This window comes from Mchenga conophoros, linkage group LG7 (assembly GCF_057382185.1).
Source record: "Mchenga conophoros isolate Kocher_MC1m ecotype Shallow Benthic linkage group LG7, M_conophoros_male_GT1.1, whole genome shotgun sequence".
Lineage (NCBI taxonomy): Eukaryota > Metazoa > Chordata > Actinopteri > Cichliformes > Cichlidae > Mchenga > Mchenga conophoros.
In genome coordinates this window covers 37,973,451-38,000,899 of record NC_140532.1, presented here as the reverse complement: position 1 = coordinate 38,000,899, position 27,449 = coordinate 37,973,451, and the positions used below count along the sequence as shown (strand labels likewise).

The following is a 27,449-nucleotide window of genomic DNA, read 5'->3' as shown; positions in this document are numbered from 1 at the left end:
TGGGATTTCCGGCTCTTTTTAGAGAACCGGCTCTTTCGGCTCGGCTCACTAAAAAGAGCCGGCTCTTTCGGCTCCGAACCGCCTCTTCAGGTTGTTTTGTTGCTTTAATTAATTTATTATTAACAATAATATAAAATTATGCACAAAAGGAATTACTAATGTAAAAAAAAAAAAGTGGTTTTATTTATATAAATGTATATGGTGGCCCCTAGAGACAAAGCAAGTACAAACTCCAAAAAGCACGTACAAATTCCAAAACACATTTCTAGCATTAACTGAACTTCCAAAACAGAGCTACCTAGATCACTTAAATTACACAATTGAAAGCATATGTGTATTGTTTGTGTATTTATATACAAGCACTCATATATATTCAAATAATAAAAAAAAAAAGTTCATTTACCTGTTATTACCACACACCAAATCCGGTCGTTGGTACTTGCTGGCTTATGTAGCCACTAGGTAACAAAAGCTCAACACTGCGCCCAGCATCCTGGAGCACTTCTGTTGTCTTTTATACGTGTTTTGGAGTTTTTACGTGCTTCTGAGTTTTTACGTGTTTTGGAGTTAGTACGTGCTTTGTCTTTAGGGGCCACTGTAAATATACTTTTATTTATTCACTCCACATAAAATGTAATAAATAAATCATATAATACAAAAACCAACTAGTCACAGTTCAACTTTAAACTATTTAAATTTTCAGCTTTTTCCTTTTAAACAAATTTAAAGTGAAACAACACAAAACACTGCAAACCACAACACAATTAAATATAAATTAAAATATGAAAACAAAAACAAGATGCATATTCTCTGTCATATGGGCCTGCATAAATAAACTTTCTGAATCCTTTATCATCTGCAACTGAAAATAGCTGTGGATGATTACTATACCTTTCTAATGTGACATTGTGGTCCCTGGCTCTCTTTCTCTCTCTGTCCCTCCCGTTCTGTTCCTGTGCTACTGAGTGTAACTACCGCCCCTCCCCCCTCTGCCTAGCACAAAGTACAAGGCTCGCTGCAGAGTGAAGCAGAAAAAAAGTGCGAGAGAGAGAGGGAGAGGGTGAGAGAAAAAAAAAAAAACCCACGGCTTGCTATAAGGAGCCGGATCGTGTGGTTCACGTCAAAGACCCGGCTCTAAGAGCCATTTCGTTCGCGACCGACACGTCACTAACAGGTAGCATAATTCACTTCTAAAGTCTAACAATGCTTGTCTTGTTTTTGGTTTAAATTGGTGTTTTATTTATTTTAAAGCAAATTGGTTAGGCTAACATTAAAATTAAGCTTCATAACTTTATAGTTTTAGTGAACTTTAAATCAAATCAAATCACTTTTATTGTCACATCACATGTGCAGGTACATTGGTACAGCACATGTGAGTGAAATTCTTGTGTGCGAGCTTCACAAGCAACAGAGTTGTGCAAAATACAATAATGTAAACAAGCAAAATACAAGAATTGGCTACATCTGAAACTAATAAATATATGTACAATATATAATAGTATATGCATTTCTGGATGTGTATACTAAATATTTTTCTACACGTGTGTGTGTGTGTGTACACATATTTTACAAATTAAATAGAGTAAACAATAAATAAAATATATAAAAATATACAGAGTGAGACATGTGCAAAACAGTGGCATTACTGTACAGTATGGAGTGCATAATGTTAAAGTTCCAGTAGTGAAGGTGAGGTGTCTATGACGTGTTCAGCAGTCTGATGGCCTGGTGGAAGAAGCTGTCTCTCAGTCTGCTGGTACGGGACCGGATGCTGCAGAACCTCCTTCCTGATGGAAGCAGTCTGAACAGTTTATGGCTGGGGTGACTGGAGTCCTTGATGATCCTCCCCGCTTTCCTCAGGCACCGCTTCCTGTAGATGTCTTGGAGGGAGGGAAGCTCACCTCCAATTATCCGTTCAGAGCACCGCACTACTCGCTGGAGAGCTTTGCAGTTGTAGGCGGTTGTAGTTGTAATGTCTCATTTTCAGTATATTTTGAATACTCATTATCTCATTATCTCATCTTTATTTCAAGATGTTCAGATGAGTTGGAACAACTTATTTTTAATTTAAAATAAAAATTTTAATATGAGGACACAAGCATTTTCACCAGGATCTGGACTAGCATAACGGTGACTGATCTCAAGCGAGCTCCAGAAATGATAAATTTTTCTATATTTAATATTTAATCAACTAAATTCCGAACATGAGCTGTCTGTTTTGAAAGTTTTGAAAAAGCCTGCTAGAGTAAAAATAAATAAATTAATAAACTAACATTAACAAGTGATATACATCTTTGGGGCGGTCGTGGCTCAAGAGTTGGGAGTTCGCCTTGTAATCGGAAGGTTGCCGGTTCGAGCCCCGGCTTGGACAGTCTCGGTCGTTGTGTCCTTGGGCAAGACACTTCACCCGTTGCCTACTGGTGGTGGTCAGAGGGCCCGGTGGCGCCAGTGTCCGGCAGCCTCGCCTCTGTCAGTGCGCCCCAGGGTGGCTGTGGCTACAATGTAGCTTGCCATCACCAGTGTGTGAATGTGTGTGTGAATGGGTGGATGACTGGATATGTAAAGCGCTTTGGGGTCCTTAGGGACTAGTAAAGCGCTATATAAATACAGGCCATTTACCATCTTTTTTTCAGTAAGAGTTATACATACATGCATGATGGTTTTAAGAAAGAGCTGCTTAACAGTCTGTTGATTAAACAGTAATATTTAATTTAATTTAATATACTGCTGTACAGTTCTCAATCACTTTTTAAAAAATCAGTTTACTTATTTCAAATTCTCATTACTTAATGATGCATAATTAATTAGTATTATTAGTATAAGTATTTATTTATTTCAGTTTGGCACTTTTGGCCCTCCACAGATTTGGACCCATTCAGATTTATTAAACAAAAGAAAGAATCACTGAATCTGATACACCTTTTCTTCATAAACAGAGAACACTGCCTGGCAGTGAAGGAGCTGTACTGCCATAAGGCGTGGCTGATATTAGAAGGCAGCAGTTCAGTCCAGTCTGGACTCTTCAGCTCTCTCACCGGGTCCCAGGCTCCCGTTTCACTGCTGCCAAAATGTCAGACCTTACCAAGTCTTTACACAGACCCTGATGGTTGTACATATGTTCCTTTTGCAGGTAAGACAACCTGAAGTGAAGTTTAATTAGTTTGTTGAACCACTTTAGTTGTAAAAATTGTTAGTTTGGTAGTTGTAAAATAAGTTGGGCAAAGACTAACGTATTTAAGAGCAAACTGACCTTGTGTTCTCTTGCACAAGTCTGTTAAATTAAAGATTTTTTTGTTTTTGTTTTTTAAAAAGAACATTGACTTCTGCTTTCATTAAACTAAAAAAAAAAAAGTAGCTATGAAAAGTAAGTGAAGCATTATGTAAAAGAAAGTTGGCTGGGTACAGCTGTGTGTGCTAAGGGCCAAATAAAGCATGGTCTGCTACACTGCAGGTCATTGATACTGATGAGGTCATTAAGAGGGTTTGTCTGAATTGAGCCAAAATATATAGCTGCAGGTGTGTGTATCTCTGTGTTTGTGTGTTTCAGTGAATCAGTACTGATCTTCTGGTTCAAATGACTTCATAGTAGGGCTGCCACAATTAGTCGACTAGTCACGATTACATCGACTATCAAAATCGTCGACGACTGATTTAATAGTCGACGCGTCGTTTGAAGCTTTGTAAGATCCCAAAAGACGCAGGAATAAGTAGCAGGATTTAAGAGTGTAATAACGGACTGAAACAGAAAATGGCAGCACTGCATGTACAAGGATGCCAGCTGCCGTTAAACCCCGAAGAAGAAGAAGTAGCTCTGTCCCAGAATTCATAGCGCAGCCCAGCTCAGTTTCCAACAATGGCGACAGCTAGTTAGGTTTAATATTACTCTTATTATTCTTTCTGGGTCACAAAATAAACGTTTAACATATTTCCAGGCGAGAATGTAGTTGTGTAAACTTCAAATATCTGCTTGGTTTATCAAGAAACCACATATTTTCAAAAGCACTCTGACGTTTTTGGAGACGTCTGTTACCCACTAGCTCGATAGCTAGCCGGGGGTCAAGGCTCACTAGAGCTGGTGAGAACACCGGACTCCCGGCAAAACGTTTTCAAACCCACCGCCGTCTTTCGCTACTCAGGTTAAATATATATAAGTCACTTAGATAACTTAAACATGTTATTGTTTGGCTTTTTTTAGTATTTTATTTGTTCCTGAGTAAATCGGTTTGGCTGAGATTAAAGTTATCGTTTTTACACAGCTGAGCAGACAACTGATTATCAGAAGTGTGAGATGCTTGAGAATATACTCCGGTGTCCTGTTATATTTTAGATAGCAAGGAGTTTATTAAACTCCACCGAAACAATCTGCAGATTTCATTAAAATTTAATAAACTATCATCTTGTCTTTGTTTTTAGTTAGCACATACCTTAAACACTTAAAGCTGTAAGCTAATGATAGTTATATAAGAGCAGATGCTGCTGGTGCAATAAGCTGTACGTTTTACGTCCAACGGATGCATGATCTGATTAGTTGACTAATCGCAAAAATAATCGGTGACAACTTGACTATCAAAATGATCGTTTGTGGCAGCCCTACTTCATAGTTCCTCTTCTTCTCAATATTTAGATTAATTTTTCTTAATCTTTTCTACATTCAGACATCAAGAAAGATCTAATTACAAGTAAGTACAAAATTTTTTCAGTACATCACAATGAATTTGTTTCTAGCTGCCATAATTAGTCCAATGCAAAAATGAATTACTCTATTATTTTAAAAAGTAATTGCTACAGTTAACATTGTTATCTTACGGTAAACTGTTCTGTTTGACATCAACAGGAACATGTTACAATGACCGAGGTTATTTCTACCAGGGTAGTGTGAATGTAACCAGGTCTGGGACACCATGTCAACCATGGAACCAACAGGTATTGTTGTCTTTGGGTACATTTGCGTAAACGTTCCTAGAGCTACAAAACTACTTAGATATTTTATAACTAAAGTATAAAACCAGCAAAAGTATGAAATAACCACATGTAATCAAAAAACAGGACACACTTGAGTGTTTTCAGCTGATTTTAACCAAGAAAAGATGCTTCACTGATATTTTGAGTGTGTGTGTGTTTTAGGTTTTATGTATGTTCAGTTTTATATTAAAACATTCCTTTCCCTTACTCAGAAGCAGAAAAGCATACAAAAATGCTTACATGTGCAAACAACAGCAAATACAGCGTCACACAAATGTGTTAATCACACACACACACACCCACCCACACACGCACGCACTCTTCCTGTAGCCCAAAAGCCCCTTTATGTTTTTATGGCTTTGCTCAGTGAGAGGGTCTGTTTGGGTGAACTGTTACTACTCTCCCGTGCAGTGTGTGTGTGTGTGTGTGTGTGTGTGTGTGCCAGGTCAGCAGAGAGGGAGGGACTCATTATGTCACATCCTGCCTCTGGAAGCAATTAGCTCTCACACGCATATGTTCCACATGCTCCGTCACTAAAACACACGCACACACACACCCACTCCCACTCCCACTTCAGCATATTGGATTTGCTCACGCACATATACTCTACTATCTGCTAACTGCGAAAAAGCTTGCTTTCTAATGCAGTTCTCAAATGTTAGTACTTACACTTATGTTTACTACTGAACTGTTGTTGTTTTATTCTTCGTAAACACCCCAAACTATGTGTGCATAAGACCACATGAAGAAAACATATGAATACCACATTTAACCGTGTCTGATGTAAACAAGTAAACATAAACACATAGGTTCGGTTTTGTATTCTACAAGAATTATATTCAGTTCAACCATCTTCACTCTTAAAACCAGTGACATGTTTACTGTTCTCAATACTGGATGACATTGGCCAGAGATGCTTGTGTGTCTGTGTGCATGGATTGGTTTGTGCAGAAATATAGTCACTGTATATTACATGTATTTATGGGAAAGTCAAGACTAGTACCACTATACCACTAAATGTGCAGTTATTTTAGCTTCAGAATGTTAACACCCTTTCTCTGCAAAATTGAAATGTATTTTAATTAAAGGCAGGCACTGGAAAAATTACCAAAAAAAGAAAAAAAATCCTTCTCCAGAATCCTATTGTGGTAAAGGGCTCATTTCATAAAACATTCAACAAACAAGTGTCAACTTGTAATATGAGCTCATCTTCTTTCGTGGTAAATTTCAATGTATGTCAAAAACAGAATCACGCCTGAGCTTGGTGAGAGTTATGTAGGAATAATAAGATTACCTGCACTGTATGAAGGGTGATCATTTGTGGGGGGAAAATGCAGACAATCCCGTGGAATTGAATGTTGAATACTGAAAGTAAAAAGGTGGCATTGACTGTTTTATTTTTTTTATTTGAACTGTAAGACTTTACAAATACCCTTTAGTTTGCATCCTATCTGCTAATTTGAATTAAAATTAGCTCACTTTGCACTGTTATAGCATAGTGACAATAACAATGCACACCGTCCTTTCAATTAGAATGTTCTAATCATCTAAGCTCTATGCATGGCACTATGATAAGAACAATAGTCTATTCCACATATATGCTTATCCAGCCTTATTTTTCCTTTTCTAAGATAGTCTTGTTTAAATTCTAGATTCATTCCAGAAGATTTTTTAAAGTCTTATCTCTAAGACATTAGGGAAAATGTTAGCTCCTTTACATAGCCATTTACAACAGATTGGACTAGTGTAATTTTTTGTTTAGACATGATATTGTACAAATGAAGAAGCCTGGATTTTCCGAGTGTGTTTTTTAATACCATAATCTTGAATTGTGACCACAGACTCATCAAATTACTCATACATTTGAGAGGCAGGTCTGAATTGACATCATAAACTTCGTAAGTGTTACTGGAAAACAGAGGGCTTGGTAAGTGGTAAGTGCAGAAGCACTAAAGGGAGCAGGGCTTAGCAAACCAGTGCTGTGTGTTGTCTGCACTAGGACAATAGGATTGAAGCTATAAAGAAGACAGAGTGACATCAGGAAGTTAGGCTTTAGTCCATGCTGCTTCCAGGAAAAGACTGTTACTTTCTGATATAATGTCCTGGCTGAACATAAGTCAGAAGGTGAGCTGTTAAACATGATGGAATCATTTTGATGATTAAGCTGAAGTTCCTGGCCAGCACCAAAGCTTTCATTTCCTCCTTGTAAGCAGCATATACCACCATTATTGGGGTAATGTCTCTTGTAACAATTCTCCCAAGGCAATGTTAATGTGATTGCACAATTTTGAACTCAACAACCATTTTTTTTCAGTAGATGTTTTCAGATAGACCTTGGTGCTTGGGGATGTGTACTTTACAAGTTCATAAATTTACTTGCATCTCATTGTCATTTTATTATAGAAAATCAGACAAGATTTGTGTTAAATATAAACATCAGAGTGAAATCAGAGGGTGTTAAACTAAGAGTCACACCCAAAGTGTGATACATTATAGGGCAAAGTAGCTGTCCCATAACAAAATGACAGCCACACTGAAGTACAAGACGCAGAGTAAGGAGTTAATAAAAAAAATATAGTCTGGTTACAACAGTATGTATGGTCTGACACATCCTTTGTTTAAAGATTGGAAAGTAAGAATGGTAGGCAACTGACCAAACCACTGAGGTACATATGCCAAAGTCCATCCTTCAAAATAAAATAAAAAATTAAAAAAATGTTGTGAATTATTTTTTTAATCAGTAGCTTTCATTGCCCCCAAAATTGGGGCTTTAGCCTTTAGCCCCACCCCTTTGCTTTGTCTTCTATCTTCCACACATCAGAGAGCATATGCTTTACATAAATATTTTCATAATACAAATGATCCCTCTTTGAGTTTTATAGGAAATGAGCAGAACACTGTAATGCTCCACAACATATGCTATTCTGCTTAGAATGACTTCTGTCTCATAAAAATCACATTTCCGTTCAGCACAAACATGTAAACTGTAAATGTACATGATACATGAATGGAGTAACTTTGGTGCCATTTTGTGCTGAGTCATAGAAATACTGCAGACGATGATTCACAACTTTATTGCAGGGGAAAACATTGCTAACGAACTAAACATACTATACAACACTGTCATTCTCATGGTATATATATGACTCGGCGTAAGAATCATCCATAAAATAATAACACAGTGGCCACTAATTAAACATTAAAAAGGGTCGAGTTCTCTGCAGGAAATGCAACTTGATCCACTGCTGGGGATTACTTACCAGCAGAGATCATTTGTTTATGCTCCAAAACCCCCTTTTCTGCTAGAAATCCTCTCTCTCTATGGATCTAGAGTGTTGCAGAATAGTGTTGCAAAATGCCTGCAGGAAGAAGATTGGGGAGGATGGTTGGTTGTATGAAGTGTTACACTTTGACAATGGAGGCTTGCATCCCATTTCCTGCCAAATGTCAGTGTATTATCTTGAAAGGCGATGACAAATGGCCTAACTTGTCATTCTAGTGCGAAGACCTGTTGTTTTAAGCATTCCTGGCACCAGTTAGGAATCAACCCCATGCTGTTGACTTCACACATTCAGCTACAGCAACATGTGTTGAACCCAACATTTTCAGTTCATGTCTTCATGTCTCTTGGGATGGAGTTGGCCATTGCTCTTTTTATGATTAAAGCTCATGACATACAAGCCCACCAGATGTTCCATATTTAAGTTGGCAGTCTAGATTCCAGGAACAGTCATGCAACCCCTAATGTCCCTCACAATAGCCCATGGTTATGGAGCTGTAACCTTACTACACAGAACAGAACCTGGAAGAAATATTTGGAAGGTCATCTTAGCTTCACTTTTGATTTGAGACTCACCAGTTTTAAAAACTATCCATCCAAATCAATTCTTTCTTTCACAGAAAACTCACTAGAACTGATCCCTCAGCAAAGGTAGATTTCCTCTTTACCCCCTCGGAATACAGGGTCAGCAACAGAACAGAAAAGAGATCATGCATTACACAGACTCCAGCCCTGTACTCACAGGTTGCAAACCACGTTTATTCACCAATTAATATACTTAACCGTCCTTGTTGCAGTATGTATGTTGGTGATTTTTCTTTTTCTATTTTATTCCTCTTAGTGGGAAAGGCCTGAGAAAGTGTTTCTCTTTTTTTGATCCTTACTACTGTGCTTTATCCTGCAGGTTCCCCACCAGCACCATTTATCAGTGGATGTCATTCCAGAGTTGAAGAATTCAGGCAATCACTGCAGGAACCCAGGAGGAATCAGTGACAAGCCCTGGTGTTATACCTTAAATCCGAACATACGCTGGGAGTACTGTGCTGTTCCACAGTGTGGGGAAACAAGCATAGCATCAGGTACTGCCCTCTGCATTCAGAACTTTTTTCCCCACTTCACCTGTTTACAGTTCCTGTTTTCTTTACACTTGAAACCAACACTTCACCTACAGTAGACTAAAAGCTACCCAGTAGCCAAAACTTTGACTGCACAATCTGGATTTTAGACAACAGAGTTCTAGATTTGTCATTTTTCCAAGTTTAGTGACTTTTCCTATATCTGTGCTTTTAAGTAGTGAAGCCAGAGTCTAGAGACCCTCTCCAGACCCCTCGTTTCCCTCCCGTGACCACAACGTCATCTCCAGCTTACTCAATGTCTGTCATCGTCGTTATCCTGACTGCTCTTGCAACTGCAGTATTTCTTGCCATTATCATTCTTGGCTGCCGCAGATGGAAGAAGCAACTGAGGAATCGGAAGAGGTAAAAGAAAGATGATAAAGATGGAATATGTTTCTTTATCTAGTGTCTGTTTTTATCCTTATAATGCTCACGCTTATATTTATTTATTTTTATTAGAAGAGTAATAGAGACCCCGATGTTGAACGCCCTTCCATCAGAGCTATTGCTCGATCGACTCCACCCTAACCCCATGTACCAGCGCGTTCCTCTGCTGCTGAACTCAAAACTGTTGGCCCTTGAGTATCCCCGAAATAATATTCAATACGTCCGAGATATCGGGGAAGGAGCCTTTGGACGAGTTTTCCAAGCCAGGTGAGAAAGAAGAGAGAACTGGGGAAATACAGCATGGACAAAAGAAGAGATGAACAAATATGATAAAAAGAGAGATTAAGGGGAAGCAAGAGTATTTCTCATCAAATGGTTAGAGATCTAAAAGGATGTTTTCTTCCAGCGCAGCACTGCTTTTGCACACTAATATTTAATATTGCCATGTCATAATCATAATCGCATCCAGGGACTAAGCTGATGATGCTGATATGTCTAAGGCAGAGGGAAAGGGCAAGGGAATGAGACAGGATTGAGAAGGATGACATGGCTAAACAAGGTCACTGGTCATTTTGAGAACTGCTGCGTCATTCACAAAGTCACAAGGCAAGCTGTTACAGGTGTCACTTTCACTGCACCCTGAGCCTGTTTACAGCATGACATGAATGTTGCAAACCTATCTCTTTAATCACACTCAATACCAGAGCTGGGTCATATTTCTAAAAAGTCATAAATCGGTCATGAGCATGAATCTAATTTTTTTAGGCTTGATAGATAGCAGTCGTCAGAAGTTTGTAGCGCTCGTTATCAGTCAGAATGTTGTAATATTGGTGTAATCTGCTTAAATTCAGATGACATACAGTGGCATGACTCCATGAAGCAAACATATAGCAGAGCCACTGAACCTATCAAGCCTCTTTGACAGTTTTTTGTAGTTTACTAAAATAACCCAAATCCAATTATTTTTTGGTTGTATTTTACAAGGTTTACTGAATACAGGATTTCACAATCACAGCTATCTATAATTGTTTGCTGTCACAGCCAAGAATTCAGGACAGCAGAAGTAAATCAGTTTAGATCTTCTCGATATAGGTTTTTCAACTTTGTTAGACTCCCTGTTATTCATGCAACACAGCCTTGTCACCCATATGACGTCCATGACTGTGCTACAAAATAAAGAATGTAAAGCCCAATGCTCAACTGCCTGTTTTGAAAACTAAAAAAAGTATTTGATTAATACAAGAAAAAAGGAATCTCAATTTAAATAGAATTTCTTATTGTGTTGTAAGTAACATGATTATAACAAGTCAACTCAAAGCAACACACGATAGACAACATTTAAGAAGCCACATAAATATAATGCAATAGATAAACGGAGGCAACAAATCACATCATATGATAGCTTGATCACAGAGCAGTACAATAATAGCATGCAGCATTATGACAGTAGCACCTGAGTGCATAGTCAGTCAAATCTGAGAGATGTCCTTAAGGCTAGATGATAATCCCTCGTTGAAAACTAGAAAGATGCAGTATATAGACACCTCTGGGACCATAATGCGCACACTGACTTACATGAACACAAATACATACTCTAACGCACACACTTGTATGATTATACAACTATGATATGAAACCTCCAAAACAGAAGTTTCACAGGAATAAACTCATATGCACATGAAGTACACAGTATGTATGTGCATTCTTTAGTACAATGTAATGTATGCATCTCAATCTAAATCAAAAGCAAACACAAGCTGTTTCCTGTGTGCACATTCACTTAGTAAATACATGACTATAGAGTGCACTTAATCATTTGTGACACACACACACACACACACACACACACACACACACACAGAGCCACGTGAAAGATAGTTACTTAAATAGACCTGAGGAAAAAAATAACTTCTTCTCTGACATCAGCGCTTCAGTCTGTTTTTTGTGTGACTCTACAGTATGTGTGTGATATCATTGTTTTTATCAAGATTATTGTCCCAGCTATATCTACTTTAGGAAACATCATTTTGCGCCTGAGCCAACAGAGGAAGTATTTCTCTGTAGACCTATTAGCATAAATATGTGTTCATATATGTGTTTCATTCATATTTCTAACGCTTAAATAGCTGTGTTGTTTACTTAGACACTTTTGGGTAAAGCTAAAATACACATTTGAAACATATGGTAACAAAAGTCTGGTTTATGCATTAGTGACAAAAACATTAACAATACAATAGAAATACTGATAATATAATATTTTCGTGCTCAGTTCATGAATATCTTTGTTTGTGTCTGTTTCAGAGCTCCAGGCCTGCTACCCATGGAGTCTTTCACAATGGTTGCTGTGAAGATGTTGAAGGAGGAAGCTTCAGCTGACATGCAGAATGACTTCCAGAGAGAGGCAGCACTCATGGCCGCATTTGACCATCCAAACATAGTTCGACTCTTAGGTTAGTGTGTGCTTGTGTGCAAACGAGAGAGAAAAAGTGTGCAACGAAAAATCTGATTTCCAAAGAGACAACGGTCACAGATGGAGCTTACATTGAATAATTGCCGAATCCCTGAGTTTACTTCAGGGAGAAGTAAAGTAAAGTGGAAAAACAGAAACATGGAAATGGAGGAAGAAGAAAAAAACTCAAACAAGATTGAAAAGACAGAATTGGACATGTAAAAACTGATAGAAATCGACATTTATTATTTGATTTCAGAGTTTTATGGCCTGAAAGTGCATTTAGGTATCTAAAATAAATCAGTTATTTAAAAGAAGCCGGACCAAACAAAGAGCTTTTGAAAAGAATGCTTTTCAACTCATAGAAGAGTCTTTTGGGTCATTTAAAAGAATATTTCTATTCAGTTGTTAGTTTTCACCTGCTTATGTTAAGCAACAATTTAACAATAAACTTTCAAAAAACTGTAGAGCTTTCATTAAAAAGAACTAAATAATAAAATTAAAAAGAAAAGATTGCCTCTTAGTATTTCCCTGAGTCTGATTTTCCAAACAGCAATTTTTCGGAAAGAATTCACTCTCTTCAGATGCTTTTTTTTGTTTGTTTCCCGCTGTGGACCTATCAAAGTCCGAGAATAATCCACATAGTGCTGTTTGCCAGTAAACAAGTGCTGACTGACAACTAATGTGCCTTTGTTGGCCAATATAAAACAAATGTGCTCTATTAAAATTCCGTATCTTCACTAATGCAGTTTATCTAATCTAATACAAACAGCTCACATCCAAATATATTTCCAGGAAGACATTTGGAGATACAGCATAGTTGGTGCAGTCAGCGAGTAAACAGAGCTGTTGATCACTGGCTGTGCTCAAAGAAGTTTTCTTTTGCAGCTCCAGTCGTTGTGCAATATATTTCTTCAAAATTAGCATTCAGTCACTCCCTCACTCACTATTTTTTGTTATTTTCTGAGTGGCATTTTAGATGACTCATCTGGAGAGTGATACACTAAGAGCAAAGACTCTGGTGTGCATGAAACTGGAGTTGATTAGATTATTTCCTTAACCTTTAATTATCCTCTAGACTAATAATACAGCCGTAAATCATGTGCAGGAATATATGCATCATCCAAAACACGAATGCGTCAGAATTAGATATACCATAAGTCTACATGTGTCTTGTGCCGTGTGTGGCCTCTGTCTTCTATATATTTAGCAATGAGTGAAACATTTTAATCCAGCTACCGTCCTTTAGCAAAGGTCACTGGCACTAAATTACAACTTGTTTCCCCCACCCTGTACACAGAAGCATATACACCCAGCCACCTTCACACACAAACACACACACACACGATAATTGTTCTCTGGTGAGCTGTTCTATCTAGTGACCCACAGGATATGAATTAAGTGAACATGACCTCCAACCTCCTCCTCGCCCCTAAAGTTCATTGGAAGTATGTTGCAATCGCAAAAAAAGTGAACTACAACTAAATACAAATACTTTAGCTTCTGGCTTCAGTTGTTCAGAAAGTTTAATATAGATCAGAATAATTTGGATTTGGATTAAGAAATCTCACATTTCACGATCCAGGATCAGGTATTCAGTCCCACTTTTCTGCCTGTACAATAATCTTAACAAATGAGTGAATACTTTAATTTTTTTTTATTTGTATAAATAAAAAAAGTTCATCACTCAATTAAAGAAAAAAGATTCAGATTTCTTCATTTAACAATTTTTTTCTTTATCTTTACCAGATGAAAATGTCTTCAGTGCACTTTCATCTGCTAAGGAAGAGAAACTGTGCTTGGGATTGTCTCAGTTCATGGTATCATTATAATTAGAACGATGTGATTAATGGATGTTTCATAAATGATGCTACATAAAATAAAACTGGATCCAAGTTTTCTCAATCCTAAATTCCTGAAATAACTGTGTGCTCAAAATAACAGAGAAATAATAATAGTAATGATAAAAGAGTGGATTACATAAGGTTGTCTCATTCCACAATTTTGAAAATTTTGAATCTATTTCAACATTTTTGATCCAATCAGATTTTAAAAAAGATTACATCTGACCAACTGTGCGCTGAAGTACAGTGTTCCAACTCTGTGTTCCACCACTGAGCTGCACCTATATGAGCACTCCCTTACTTGCAGTGGACATCCCTGGAGGGCAGTGCCAAATGCAGTCCAAGGGCTGCCTGTGCAGTGATTTTCCGTCTAGCTAAATGAGGCCCTTCATTGATTTCCCCAGAATTCAGCATGACACATTTCATAATTTGTGTGGCTTTGGAACCTCAACAAGGAGGGGAAATAAATGTTACTGGGTTTGAACAATGTTTAAACTGATTTAAAATGACCAATGGGCCATTGAGCTTCCAGTTTCTTTCATTGAAAAACAGAAGCAATAGTAAATGCAGTCAATCAAAATTATAACTGCGGCCAATAATAAGTTGGTACATTTCAATGCACTAACTGCATAAATTACACTATTCATGCACTAAAGTGAGAAGAAAAGAAGAGTGAACTGAAGGCACTGTTTGAAAGTGGTGTATTTCTGTTCATCTAGCAATATATTTTTTAACTTGTGCTCAAAAGAACTGAAACTTTTTTGTGAACCATACGGATGGCAGACCGGAGGGCTAGTCTTGGCAGTGTGTGCTCACAAGCTGCAACAAGTACTCACAGGAATGGAAGAACAAACAAGCAGACAGACACTCTTTTATAGAGTTGCAGTAAATAAGGAGGAAATAAAGTAGGATGAATTTTGTCACTTTTGTCAAGATCCTGTTTCACCAAAGACCTCATTCATATGCTTGATTTTTGTTTTGTTTTTTAAAGTTGACATCTCACTCCTGCAGTTTAAGTTTTTATCCAATAAGTATGGAAGTTCTGTCAAATAAAGGTTGCATTCCCACTATATTCAGTATAAATTGGCATTTAACAAATAAATCCATGTCGTTTTAAAGATACTGTAGCACTGTTTGTGCTGTCCTCATCAAACATCCAAAGCCCGTGGAAGCCCTTACTGTTAAAAATGTAAACACAACATTTCAAATAACTTGTATTAATCACAAGTGATATTTATAACATGAGCAGCCTCAGTCATTACACTCTCAATTTAATAATCTGCCTTCATTTGCCATCATTTCCCCAAACCCAGCTCAGGAAAAAAAGTCCAAAAAAAGTAGAAACTTAATTTGCCAAAAATAAATATATCATATTTATATCAAAGATCCACTAAAGTAGATGTAAGAACTTATGCATGACTTATTTGTGAGTACATGCCCATCTGTGTTTATGTCTGGGTAATAGTTTTTTTTGGGTTTTTTTGGCATTTTAAGGTAAATGAACTCATTATGTGATACTGTAGAAGAAAAACTGTTAATTTAGTGTTTTCAGTGATGGGACTGATGTGTTTATGGTAAATATTTGTGTTTCTTCTTTAAAAACATCTGTGGTGGGAAAATAAAAGCGCTAATCTATATAATAGGCCATCAAATAGTTTCCTGTGTGCTCTCTCCTCAGGTGTGTGTGCAGTGGGTAAACCAATGTGTCTGATGTTTGAGTATATGGCCCATGGTGACCTCAACGAGTTCCTGCGTCGCAGATCTCCAACCCAGTCAGTGCGCACCCTCAGTCGTGCTAGCTTGTCGGGTCGCAGTTTCTCCTCTGAGCTGGAGACCGGGCTTCTCTCTTGTACAGAGCAGTTATTGATTTCCAAGCAGATTGCTGCAGGAATGGCATACCTGTCTGAGCGCAAGTTTGTCCATCGTGACCTGGCGACACGGAACTGTCTGGTTGGAGAGGAAATGGTGGTAAAGATTGCAGACTTTGGCCTCTCCAGAAACATCTACTCAGCTGATTACTACAAAGCCAATGAAAATGATGCCATCCCCATTCGCTGGATGCCTCCAGAGTCTATATTCTACAATCGCTATACTACAGAGTCAGATGTCTGGGCCTATGGTGTGGTGTTATGGGAGATCTTCTCCCATGGGATGCAGCCATATTATGGTATGGGTCATGAGGAGGTTATTTACTATGTGAGGGATGGTCACATCCTTTCCTGTCCTGAGAACTGTCCTTTGGAGCTCTATAATCTGATGAGGCTCTGTTGGAGTACACACCCATCAGACAGGCCCGGCTTCAGTAGCATACATCGGATACTAGAACGTATGCATCAAAACAGACTAAGCATGAATGCTCACACTGAAGCTGATGCTGACTGTTAACTGGTTTTCCCTGTACAAAAGGCATTGATTTGCTGTTTTAATGATTTAATGAATACTTACATTGGGCCCAAGCACTCAGTGCTGGGGAAAAATTATTTGTCTCCTTCATGATTTCTTATTTTATTTTATTTACTTTATTTAATTTCATTTTTGCATATTTGTTATACTTACATATTTCACTTGATCAACCACATTTTAATTTTAAATAGAAATAGCCAAAGCATGCAGTTTTTAAATGATGCTTTAATTTATTAAGCAGAAAATGCTATCCAAACCTGCATGGCCCTATGTAAAAAAGTAATTGCCCCCTAAACCTAATAACTGGTTGCACCACCTTTGGCTGCAAGAACTTGTACGACACTGTGGAGGAATTTTTTGCCCACTTTTCTTTGCAGAACTTAATTTACTGGAAGGTTTTCTAGTATGAGCAGTCTAAGGCAATCCTATACCACTCCAAAACCTTCGTTCTATGTGCTCTCAGTGGGCTGGCCACTCTTAGTAAGTGTCAGGACAAGTTTTCTTTATTTGTGGATAATGGCTTTAACTGTGATTTGCTGGAGTCCCAAAGCCTTAGAAATCCCTTTTTAACTCTTTCCACTCTTTTCAGTGAATTTGTTCACATTTATTCTTGGGTTTCTTGAGATCAAGGTAGGAATTATTTCATTTTAAGGACTTATAGCCTATTTCATTTAGTCAAACAGGTTCTAGTTAAGTTTTTTTTAATTTTTTTTTTATTTAACATGTCTGGTGTGATCCAGCCAGACCACAACATAAAGGTGACCCATCCTAATCAGACTTCAAGCAGCCACATCACACAGTTGGTACAATTTTACAATGATTTTTAAATGTTTTTAACAATATGTTATTTCTTTAGGATGGAACACTAATAAGGAGCTGAGTGTAACTTCATGGTGGCCTTTATACCAAAACAACAAACAAAAAGAAACAATCTGAAATATTTATCAAACTTACCTAAGCAAAAAAAAAAAAAACCAAATTGCAATAACTGACCTCCGTACATAAGATAAGGAGAGAAAACTAAAATAAAAAGGCAGTCCACAGCAGCACTGTACTTTGCATGCTCAGCTGGTTAAGTAATTGCAGTCATTTTCTTTTTGCAGCTTGTCTGTTCAGGAGACTGAACATGGCCACATTGTAGTCATTTGTATGTTGCTACTTCAGAATTCAGGATTTCAGTTTCTGACTGTTTACCGGGAGCTGTCCATCTGACAGGTTCACTTTAATTTTGAAAAATGTTAAACCTGAATCAGTTAACTCACCCCAGACCCTAAGTCTCTGAAATACTTGGAAACCAGCCATACAGATATACCATGGTCATTTTTAGCAGTAGTTGCTCTTGTACCTCATTCATCTGTTTTTTTCTTTTTCTCATTGAGAGTTTTTTTTGTAAACGTTGATGAAAATTTAGCAAATGCTCTGAATAGGCTCAATGTGACCCTAAAGTTCACTGGACAGAAAGAGAGAATCTACACTTGAAAGGTTTTTTCTTTAACAGTGTCGTAGAAAGGGATTGATGAAATATTTATTATAAGATTGTACACAACATTTCTCTTCAAGTCAGCTTGCTTATTCCACAGTGGCACACAGTCACTTTAAATCACTGATGATTGTTTTGTAGACAAGTTGGTATTCCACTACGGGGCATTCTGTTTTTATTTGTGTTTCTTTGGTTTTAGTTTTGTTTTATAGATGTGTTTTAGCTTGTTATTGATATTTCTTGAACATATGAACAAATTACAGTAGGCATAAGTTCATTAATTCTCCTCACTTTCATTTACATTTCTCATACAGTTCCTTACTGAAGCACTAAAACTCACATATTATGAATAGAATTATTAATGGGACTCGTTCTACTGACTTAAATAGACTCTTGCAAGTGACAAACTGCCCACATGTCTTTGCATCCTCATTTTGAAAATATAAATCTAGAATGGAAGCTTATTAGGTCAGCTAGGTTAGAGATCATACTTAGTGCTTGTGCTCTTTAACCTTTTTTCTTTGGTAAAAATTCCATTTTGGTTACATTAATATAATAAAAAAAGCTAAGATATTCATATCTAAAAAAAAACATGTTGATTTTGTCTAAGAATGGCTGACTTAACTGTCTTTCAAAATTTGCCATGTTGTTACATTTTTGCTGTATTTGTTGCATTATATCAGTAATGTTTTGGGCTTTTTCCCTTTTGTTTGTCATACATAATTCACATTAAGTATATTTCTTTGTATTGCTTGCAAATAAACATAATTATTGAACAGTTTGTACGTCAGAACTAAATGTGACTTCTTTTTTTTTTTTTAAGAGTACGATGGATCTTTTTTCACAAGGTCTGCATGCATCTGAATTCAGGCAGTTAGAAAGGGATATTTACACTTGCCATCATACTTAACCCAAAACACCTCTCTAAAGAAGAAAACCCAAAAATGTCCACAATCACTTTCAAAGGTGTGTTGCTCTGGTTCAGGAGCTCCTACTGACATTATCACTGGTAGAGTTTTCTCTCTCTGAGCCCAAACTATATCTTATTTTATTTCATTGCATGTCTCTCTTTATACAAGGCCCTTAGTATCTTATTATGTCTCAGTGCAAGAGGATGCATTAGAGAAATGGTGCTACACAAAGCATTTTTACCATGAATTTCTATGTGACTGCAATAAGCCCTGTTTATTTGCAATTGTACAACTTCTTCAAAATGTCTGCGTTTGCATCTCAGTGCAACAGTGTGTGTGTATACAAGTTAAATGGAGGACATCTGTGTGCGTTGTGGGGGATGCCTATGTGTAAACTGTTTAGATTAGACTGTATGGAGTCTGGCCTTGCACTTTCATCCGTCTTTTTCTTGATCTACACTTTGGCTCAGAGTCTTTCAATCCTATCTCCATCACTTCTCCACCAATGAATACAATACAGAGAGAATCATACAATGGTATGTTAGTAGGTTTTAGACCGCATGTGGCGCTATCATGAAAATTATGAGGTGATCACATTCATTATGAACATGCTACTTCCGAATACATAATCATTACTCATTCTTTGTATTTTTATTTTTTAATCCTAATCACCTAGTCATCCTTAAACAGTTTTGTTAGTGAATTGAAATGTTTGTTTTATAAAATGCTAAACAGTCCTTTGTGTCATTTGTGTGTGTGTATAACCACATCAAAAAAACAGAAGCAAAGCATTTTGTTGCTCTTCTTTGGTGTGCTGTCCAAGGATGCAGATTAAAATTATTTCACAGGCAACTCTATCAGCCATAAAAATGCCTCTGCAAAAGATATGTACTCGTTAAACAACACTGGCACTTAATCCTGCAGGTTTATCTATTCTGTCAAAGGTCAACACTTTCAGGATGGTTTGGAACTCTTGAACAAGTATTCACAGGTCAAAGTTCACTGAAGTTGAAATCTATACAAAAGAGCCATGTGAATGTACTTCCTAATTTCCTTCCTATTTTCCTCCAAGAGTGAATCCATGATTGTGGTGTTTTGTTTCTTATCTGCAGCCGTTTCAGTCATTTCCTTGTCCTGTCTCCATCTTCTTTGTTTTGTTAGTGTTTTTGTTTTCAGTGTACTGCAAAGCCATCAGCTGATCCTTACTGGGAGGTAACACTTATTCACAGTAAATTAGTAAAACAGAATTATTTTTGTGGCCTCATGAAAAACAGATCTTCACGTCTGGCAGTCATATGTTATTATAGCTAAGAATCACTTCCTGTTTTGTCAAAACTCTGTGTTAGTGTAACAGAGGAAGCTGGTATTTTCTAAATGTTCTGGATGTGAGCTGTTCAGCAGATTTTTAATGTCTTGTTGACTTTTCCATCTTTCATAAATGTAGCTGGCAACATGATGCTCAACTCTATCCATTAAAGTCATTATCCAAACAGGCAGTAGGACATTTGACTAATGGGACTAATTTTTCACTCAGCAAACCATGGGAGGAACTATGGAAAGTGTCTATATTGACTTTGTGACTAAGATGTTACATCCCCCCTCACTCAGCAACTGTACAGAGAACTTCCTGCGTGGCCACACTGGCCCTGATTGGCCTTTTCGGGCAGCAACAGGACGTGAACAGACGTATATCAGTCAACTGGAGGCTACCACTCCAAAGCTGTGGAACAATAAACATAACAGAGCAAATGCACTCTCACACACAGACACACACACAGAAGGGGAGACAATGTTGTTTTCCATGGAAACATCTCTTTGCTGTTGCAAGGACTGCTGCATACTTTATGTCACACATGACACAGACCCTGACCACTCTTACAGTGTAAGTAAACATACAGAAATACCATATTAGTGGTTCAGCTCCAGTTGTCTCTGCTTTGCACCTGTAACCACGTGCACATGGTGCATTAATTGTGCTACACTAAAGATGCAAATTTGACCTCTTTTCCACCAACGCTGCACCAGTGCTGGTAAAATGCTAGTTCTTTAATGATGTCTTTCTTTCAGAAGTTGTGGCAAATCATGCTGAACAGAATCTGTGGGCTACATCTGGTTAGTTTCTCATATATCATATCTTCTAGCCACTGAGGCAAATTGTTTTTTGGTGGAAACACACAAGAGATGGTTTTAGACTGGGAATTGGCATTGTGTCAGTCGAATATTTTGTCACAAATTAAATAAATTGTTTTCCATATATTCACCAGATAATCACTAACTTTTGTATTCCAAATTAATCAGCCTACAGACACCAAAGGCCAGTATAGACTAGACAGAGCATAAAGTAGTCATAAGAGTTTAATGGTAGTTCTACATCGTTATAACATTATTAAAAATGAGAAAACCTGTTCCATTTATCAATCAATCTATCAATCAGTCAATCGAATCTTTATTTTGAAAATATGAGTAATGATTGTAAATACATATAACAAAAATAAACATGAAATCGCTGAAAGCCATCCTATTAATGAGGAAATAAAGAAAAGCAAAAGTAAAATGTTACCCCAAAAATGTCTTGTTCAAAAAGCAGAAGGAGGAAGCATATGCTTATCAGTCCCTTCCCCTATTCAGCTCGTCCCAAATATATCTTTCATGATTATACAACCTAATGTATACGCATATACTATAAATAAATGTGCCTGTCTAATACACATTTTACATTCCAAAATCATCTAAGATGACTTCAAGTATGGCATCACATGTGTCTAATGAATTGTTGTCAACACTGTCTGCCGAATATGAGCCAAGTCCAGAAACACTGCCTCAGGAGACTGTGTAAGGTTCGGGAACTTATTCATTCAGCATTTTCTCACTATGTAAAACAGTCGCACACAGACAGCATTGAGAGGAAATGTGTTCCTCCTCCAACAATAAATACACAGTCGCACAAAAATTTCTGGTAACAGTTAAGGCTGCCCAAACTATGTTAGCAGGCTCATTTTCCACAAACTATTTAATGGCCTGGGAAAAAAATGACAACAACAACAACAACAACAACAACAATAAAAGCCTGTGTCTTTCTGTGTTCCCCATTCTGTTTGGACAAAAGCACAAATATTGGCATGAAATCAAACAGAACAACCATGACAGAGTCTTTGTTTTGTTTGTGTGTTTTTTACATAGGTCCTTCATTTCATATAGATAACTTTCACACACTTTCACCTGGAGTCAGGCTGATGTTTTTATTGTATCAACACCATGACTGTGGTTGGACATTTATTAATATTGGACTCTGAAGTACAGATAATATGGAAATCACATAGATTTTTTTCACCATTACTTAAAAATATAAAACATGTGGTGCATGTTTTGTTTTTTTCTTTGCCTGGAAACCTTCAACATCATTTTAATGTTATGTTTCACTTTGGAAAAACAAAATGTTCAGATCTACAGCTTTGTTATTTGTTTTGTTTTTTATTAAACACATCAGTTTTTTTTGGTATTACAGAATGTTTCTGAACTGCATCACACAGTGTTTGTGTCAAGCAGCATCAGTTGAAGGCCACAGCAAACACAGCACACATCATTCAGACAAAATAAGAAGCAATCAGGGTAAAATGGCCATGACGTTATAATCTAAGGAGATAAAAGTCATCACACCATTTTCTGGGCAGTTTCAGGAGGCCTGTTGTTGACATCTGTAGCTCTCTCTCCCTCTCTCTCTCTCTCCATACATATAACTAAACACTGGCATAAAAGAGGGCAGGCATTGTATCCATACTGATACTTGCATTTCTACATTGGCTAACAACTTTTAATTTGGTAGGTTGTTAGCCACAAGCTGTGTTAGCTGCATGCTTTGACTTGACCTCTAGATGCCACTAAATCCTACACTCTGTCCTTCTGAAACATATGCAGGACTGGTGTATTAGCAAGCTTGAAAAGTAACATAACACCGCTCTTTTTTTTTTACTCTTCTCACTACTGCAGTGTTGTACAAGTGCATACAGACAGCACTGATGGGTGTGGTTGCGGCTAAACACATTTGGGTATGATTGGACATGTTCTAAGCTTAAAACTTTCAACCAGAAGAGGGCGAATCACTGCTTTTCTGCTGTTAATTGACTTTTTATGGACAGGAACTGAAAAGCACTGCACTCATAGATATTGAATTTTGCATCACAAACAAGTTAATGTTGCTGTAATAGTGTTTATGGGAAAGTCATTATTTAGGATCACAATACAAATGGCATTTAAAAAAACCATACAAACAACCCTACAGTACATCTGGACAGAGTATAACACAGTGAAATTTACAGACACAAAACATGTTTCCCTTTGGTGATTAACTTTGCATAATATATTTTATATATACATATTGTACACACAAAGACTGACACACTAGTAAACAAAGACACTGAATGTTTAGTTGGTTTGATATAATAACCTAAATTAATACTTAAAAGAAATGTTACAGTGAATTTCAAATATGAAGTGTTGGGTCCAGAGCCATATATTGACAAAATCTGGTCAAGATTTTTATGACATTAAAGTGTGAAAGCTGGACAAATTTAATGCAACACGTTTGCTATGGGGGATTGGTTCCTTAGAATATTTCTCTCATTTTGTCTCAAGTAGAAGTACTGCTAGGGATTAAAAAAAGCACTGGCACAGGAAGGAAATGACTAATAAAAGTGATGACTGAGGTGCCCTAGGGCACAGTGCTTTATCTCACACATGCATCAAAAATGTATGCAAGTGTTGCAGAGTGATGGTGAAAATTTTTTTTGTCTGTATATCACAACATAAATTGCCTGATTAATAGGCCAAACATCTGGGCAAAGATACCTGGTGACTTAATGTTAGCTCTGCAGCTGAAATTCCTGAAAAACATCTGGTTTCCTGGAAAACGTTTGACTGTACTTTTGGCAGTGATTCTCACTTTGCTGTCAGTTTTTGGGAGGTTTGTCTATGTATTTTGGCCAAAATGTGTTTTGATTTAAAACATTCAGTTTGCAATTTTTAACAATGTGCATCATAGCATTGCCATGCTGGATTTCAGCTGGCACAAAATTGCAAGTTAATGAGAGCACTTGTGGAAATATTACACCATTCGAACTGCACTGACTCATAAGTGAGTCAGTTATAAAGGCACCCTAAGGCGGGAAGATAAGAATAGACTTTAATTTGTCATTGCTGTCATAAAAATCAAAATAAGCTACCAATAATACTTTAAATGTAAGCGTCAACTATCTCTCTGACAGAGACACAAAATAAAACATGTTTTGGTTGGATATCTGCTTACTTCATATCACTGATACCAGTGTTACAGCAAGTAAACATCTATGCTGGTCATTGAGATTTTGTTAAACAACTGCACATTTGCTAAGGCTTAATGCATTTCTGTGTCTGTGGGGTTTTAGTTCAAGAATTCTCTAAACAATTAATTCAAATTCTTTATTTTTTTGTTTAAAAAATGTGTTTTTTCTAATGGAGGTGAAAAACACAAAAACTAAACTAAACTGAAGAGCACTGCTTTTGGCTAACTTTCACTGTGTACCACTGACAATTTACAAACTGCCTTAAAAGTGTACACCTTTGAAGAATTTGACACAACAAACTGCACAGTTTGCTGCTAATCAAGGTTATGTTGTGAGTCATTAGCCATCCCAACAGCATAGTCATAGCATTGTTGTGCCTAGAGCCCTGCCTGACACAGTGGCTAGCATGGCTACACCAGAAGTGAGGTAGGTAAATGCTCACGTATCATCGTTAGTTCATGAAAGTTGGTAAAAATAGAGTGGGAGAAGGGTTTTGAGTCAAAAGGTTTGATTTTCTTTTTTAATTTTAAGTTGTTCTGTTAAATAACCCATTCTCAAGGTACCACAAAGCAATCTGGTACTAACTCAGGTGATACTTTCACATTCACTTCCACAATTCCCCCTTTTCCCTCCCGAGGTCAGCATCAGGGGACCAAGGAAAACACTGAGAGGCAGTCTGCTCAGCACATTTGGTGTCATAATATGAAGACTCTGAAAGTGCACCAAACATGACTCTCATCCTGCCTTCACATAACTGTCCTCCTCTTACTCTTTTCCCTGGAACAGCCTGCCTTTAAATCCTTAGAGGGAGTAAACAATCCAGGATTTGTAGCAAACATTGGATCCTTACTTTATTTAAACTGAATGGAAGCAAAAACCTGATTTAATGGATTCACAAGAGCGTGTTCATAAAAGAGGATAGGTAGAATAGAATGAAAAAAAACAAACAAACCTGGTTGTACTTTGTAACTTACTTGTTGCTAAACAATAGATGACAACTCTACAGCAGAAAATGATAATGTTTGAGGTTATTAAAATACTGTGTTGAATTCATGGATGAAACAGTGTCACAGGGTTTTGGTAGATTGCAAAACATGGAAAACAAGTGAATATAGGCAGAATTTCATTTTGGATGACATCTTTTGAAATATATATAACATTGGTAACAATATCCTGCTTTGAGCCTACACCACATCCATTTAAAGTTAAAGCTTCTGCCCGACAAATGGAGATGAAAATCAAAAACACTATGTTGTAAATCTGGGATCAGGTGAGTCAGCAACCAACAATAACATAAATGTAGGGTGTTAAGTTTGATACTTTTCATAATGATGGGGCTCTAGACGAGTAATGGTACAAACCTACCAGGCATAAAGTTAGGAAGATTGGATAAAGAGGATGGACTATACTGGCAATACTCTACTTCACAGATTTTAAATAGTTCATATCATCTTTACCTGTGACAACACATTTAACACAAATGGAAATTAACAAACAAAATAATAACAGCCTATCAGAGTTCTCTTCAGCTCTGTCTTCAGAAAGCTTGAGTCTTTTCAGCTTTCATTCTAGTTGCCATATTCTTCTTCACATACACTCATTTACCTTCTCTCAGTCTGTATCTCCTGTAGAGAATAATCCCTTCAAGATGGATTCATATCCAAGACACTGGGCTTTTTTTTCTTTCTTTTTTTTTTTATACCACCGAATGTTCATTGTGGTGGTGATGGTGGTGCATGGTGCTGCCAGTCAGCACCGTGTGATTGATGGAAGATGCAGATCGGTCGGATCCCTCTGCTGCCGTCCCATTCACATTCTCCTGCCTCTGGCAGCACAAGATCTGCCTGAAGGTTGCGCTCATCTCCTTGTCACGGTAGGAGTAGATGATGGGATTCATGGCAGAGTTGAACTCGGCGAGTAGCAGGAAGAACTTTTCGTAGGTCAAGACATTGCAGCTAGCGCAGAAAACATCAAGGAGGAGGATGACCAAACCAGGGGTCCAGCAAATGATGAACGCACCTAAAAAAACACAAATTGTACATATTAGTTGAGGTAATTGACACGCCCATCAGAAAACCGAAGCCTACTCCATCCTTTCATACACTGCGCTACATAAATGGTAACTGGACTGGTACTGTTCTTAATTAATAATGCTTTTCTACTCAGAGTATTCAAAGCACTCTTTTTTATATAAGCCTCATTCATTCATTAACACACATTCATATAAGTCCTTTCTTTCTATTTCACTTTTACATTAAAATTCATACACTCACACTTTGATGCATCAGTGGATACTTGGGGTTCAGTATTTTGCCCAAGGGTACTTCGACATAAAGGTTGGGGGAGCTAGGGATTGAACCACCCACTAACTCCGGAGTAACAGCCACCTCATAATGGAATATAAACCTTAAAAGTAATCCACATCATAACTGTTTCTATTTTAAAATTGTCATAAGTATAATACTTACATACTTGGAGCTAACGTGTAATTTTGTGATATGTATGAAAGAAACCTTTTTGCCTTAGACTGAACAATTCAATACTATTTATTTTATTTACTCGTCTCTTCACATGAATCAAGCTGACTTCTTCCATTTTGGGTCACGTCAACTGAGTGTTTAGTTCCACAGATGATGACACTAAGATTCATCATATGATGACACCATGAATTTACAAAGTAATTTGTGTTTGTTTTAGGATTTTAAAATTGTAGCACATAGCAGTTTTTGATCCAAGTATGCAAGATTCATGTAAGTAACGGTCGTGACTCATGAGCAACATTTGGGAACTGATTACTTGGTTTGGGCTTTTGCTAACTTACACTTGAATAATAACGAGTCAATACAGGCAACTTGGAAATGGGTCCTTTTGGTGCTACATTAGAATTCATCCTACCACCTCTCATAATTCTAACAAAACACTATCAATCCACTAACAATGCAACATCCTCTGTTTGAATCAGATAGATATTTCCTTTTCCAATCACAGGGCCAGGGACCCCATTAAATTTGACGCATTGATTGCTTTTAGACCACCACTGAGGTCATCACACATCTATTTCTGCTGTTAATGTGGCGATATCAACTACATTATTTCCAAGAGTTATAGGTGTTGCCACTTATGCAAACCCTAATCATTAGTGCTGGTATAGCAGAAGAAGCTTTTGTCACAAAGTCCTGTTTTGTTTTTTTTATACTGTCGTAACATCTCCCTCAGGGCTTCTATACTGATATCAATACAATGGTGGTAAAAACCAGCGCAGTCACACATTCGTTTCCCTCTACAAACTGGCAGCAGCAG

General features: G+C 37.3%; 2 protein-coding genes across 3 annotated transcripts in view; one reads left to right on the top strand and one right to left on the bottom strand.

The window, feature by feature from the left end:
• musk (muscle, skeletal, receptor tyrosine kinase) overlaps positions 1-19,517 on the top strand; it is a 33,226-nt gene extending 13,709 nt beyond the window's left edge. The window contains exons 10-17 of one of the 2 annotated variants that reach the window (XM_085279155.1): positions 2,937-3,130; positions 4,656-4,679; positions 4,835-4,923; positions 9,147-9,321; positions 9,534-9,720; positions 9,817-10,011; positions 12,046-12,194; positions 15,716-19,517. In XM_085279155.1, coding sequence (XP_085135281.1) covers positions 2,937-3,130; positions 4,656-4,679; positions 4,835-4,923; positions 9,147-9,321; positions 9,534-9,720; positions 9,817-10,011; positions 12,046-12,194; positions 15,716-16,422 — 1,720 coding nt within the window. In that variant the 3' untranslated portion in view covers positions 16,423-19,517. The remainder of the gene's footprint in view (positions 1-2,936; positions 3,131-4,655; positions 4,680-4,834; positions 4,924-9,146; positions 9,322-9,533; positions 9,721-9,816; positions 10,012-12,045; positions 12,195-15,715) is intronic. The other variant, XM_085279154.1, reaches the window with a different exon arrangement.
• Positions 19,518-21,168: 1,651 nt separating this feature from the next.
• The window catches only part of lpar1 (lysophosphatidic acid receptor 1), a 44,194-nt gene continuing 37,913 nt past the window's right edge, over positions 21,169-27,449 (bottom strand). The window contains exon 3 of the mRNA XM_085279153.1: positions 21,169-26,168. Coding sequence (XP_085135279.1) covers positions 25,846-26,168 — 323 coding nt within the window. The 3' untranslated portion in view covers positions 21,169-25,845. The remainder of the gene's footprint in view (positions 26,169-27,449) is intronic.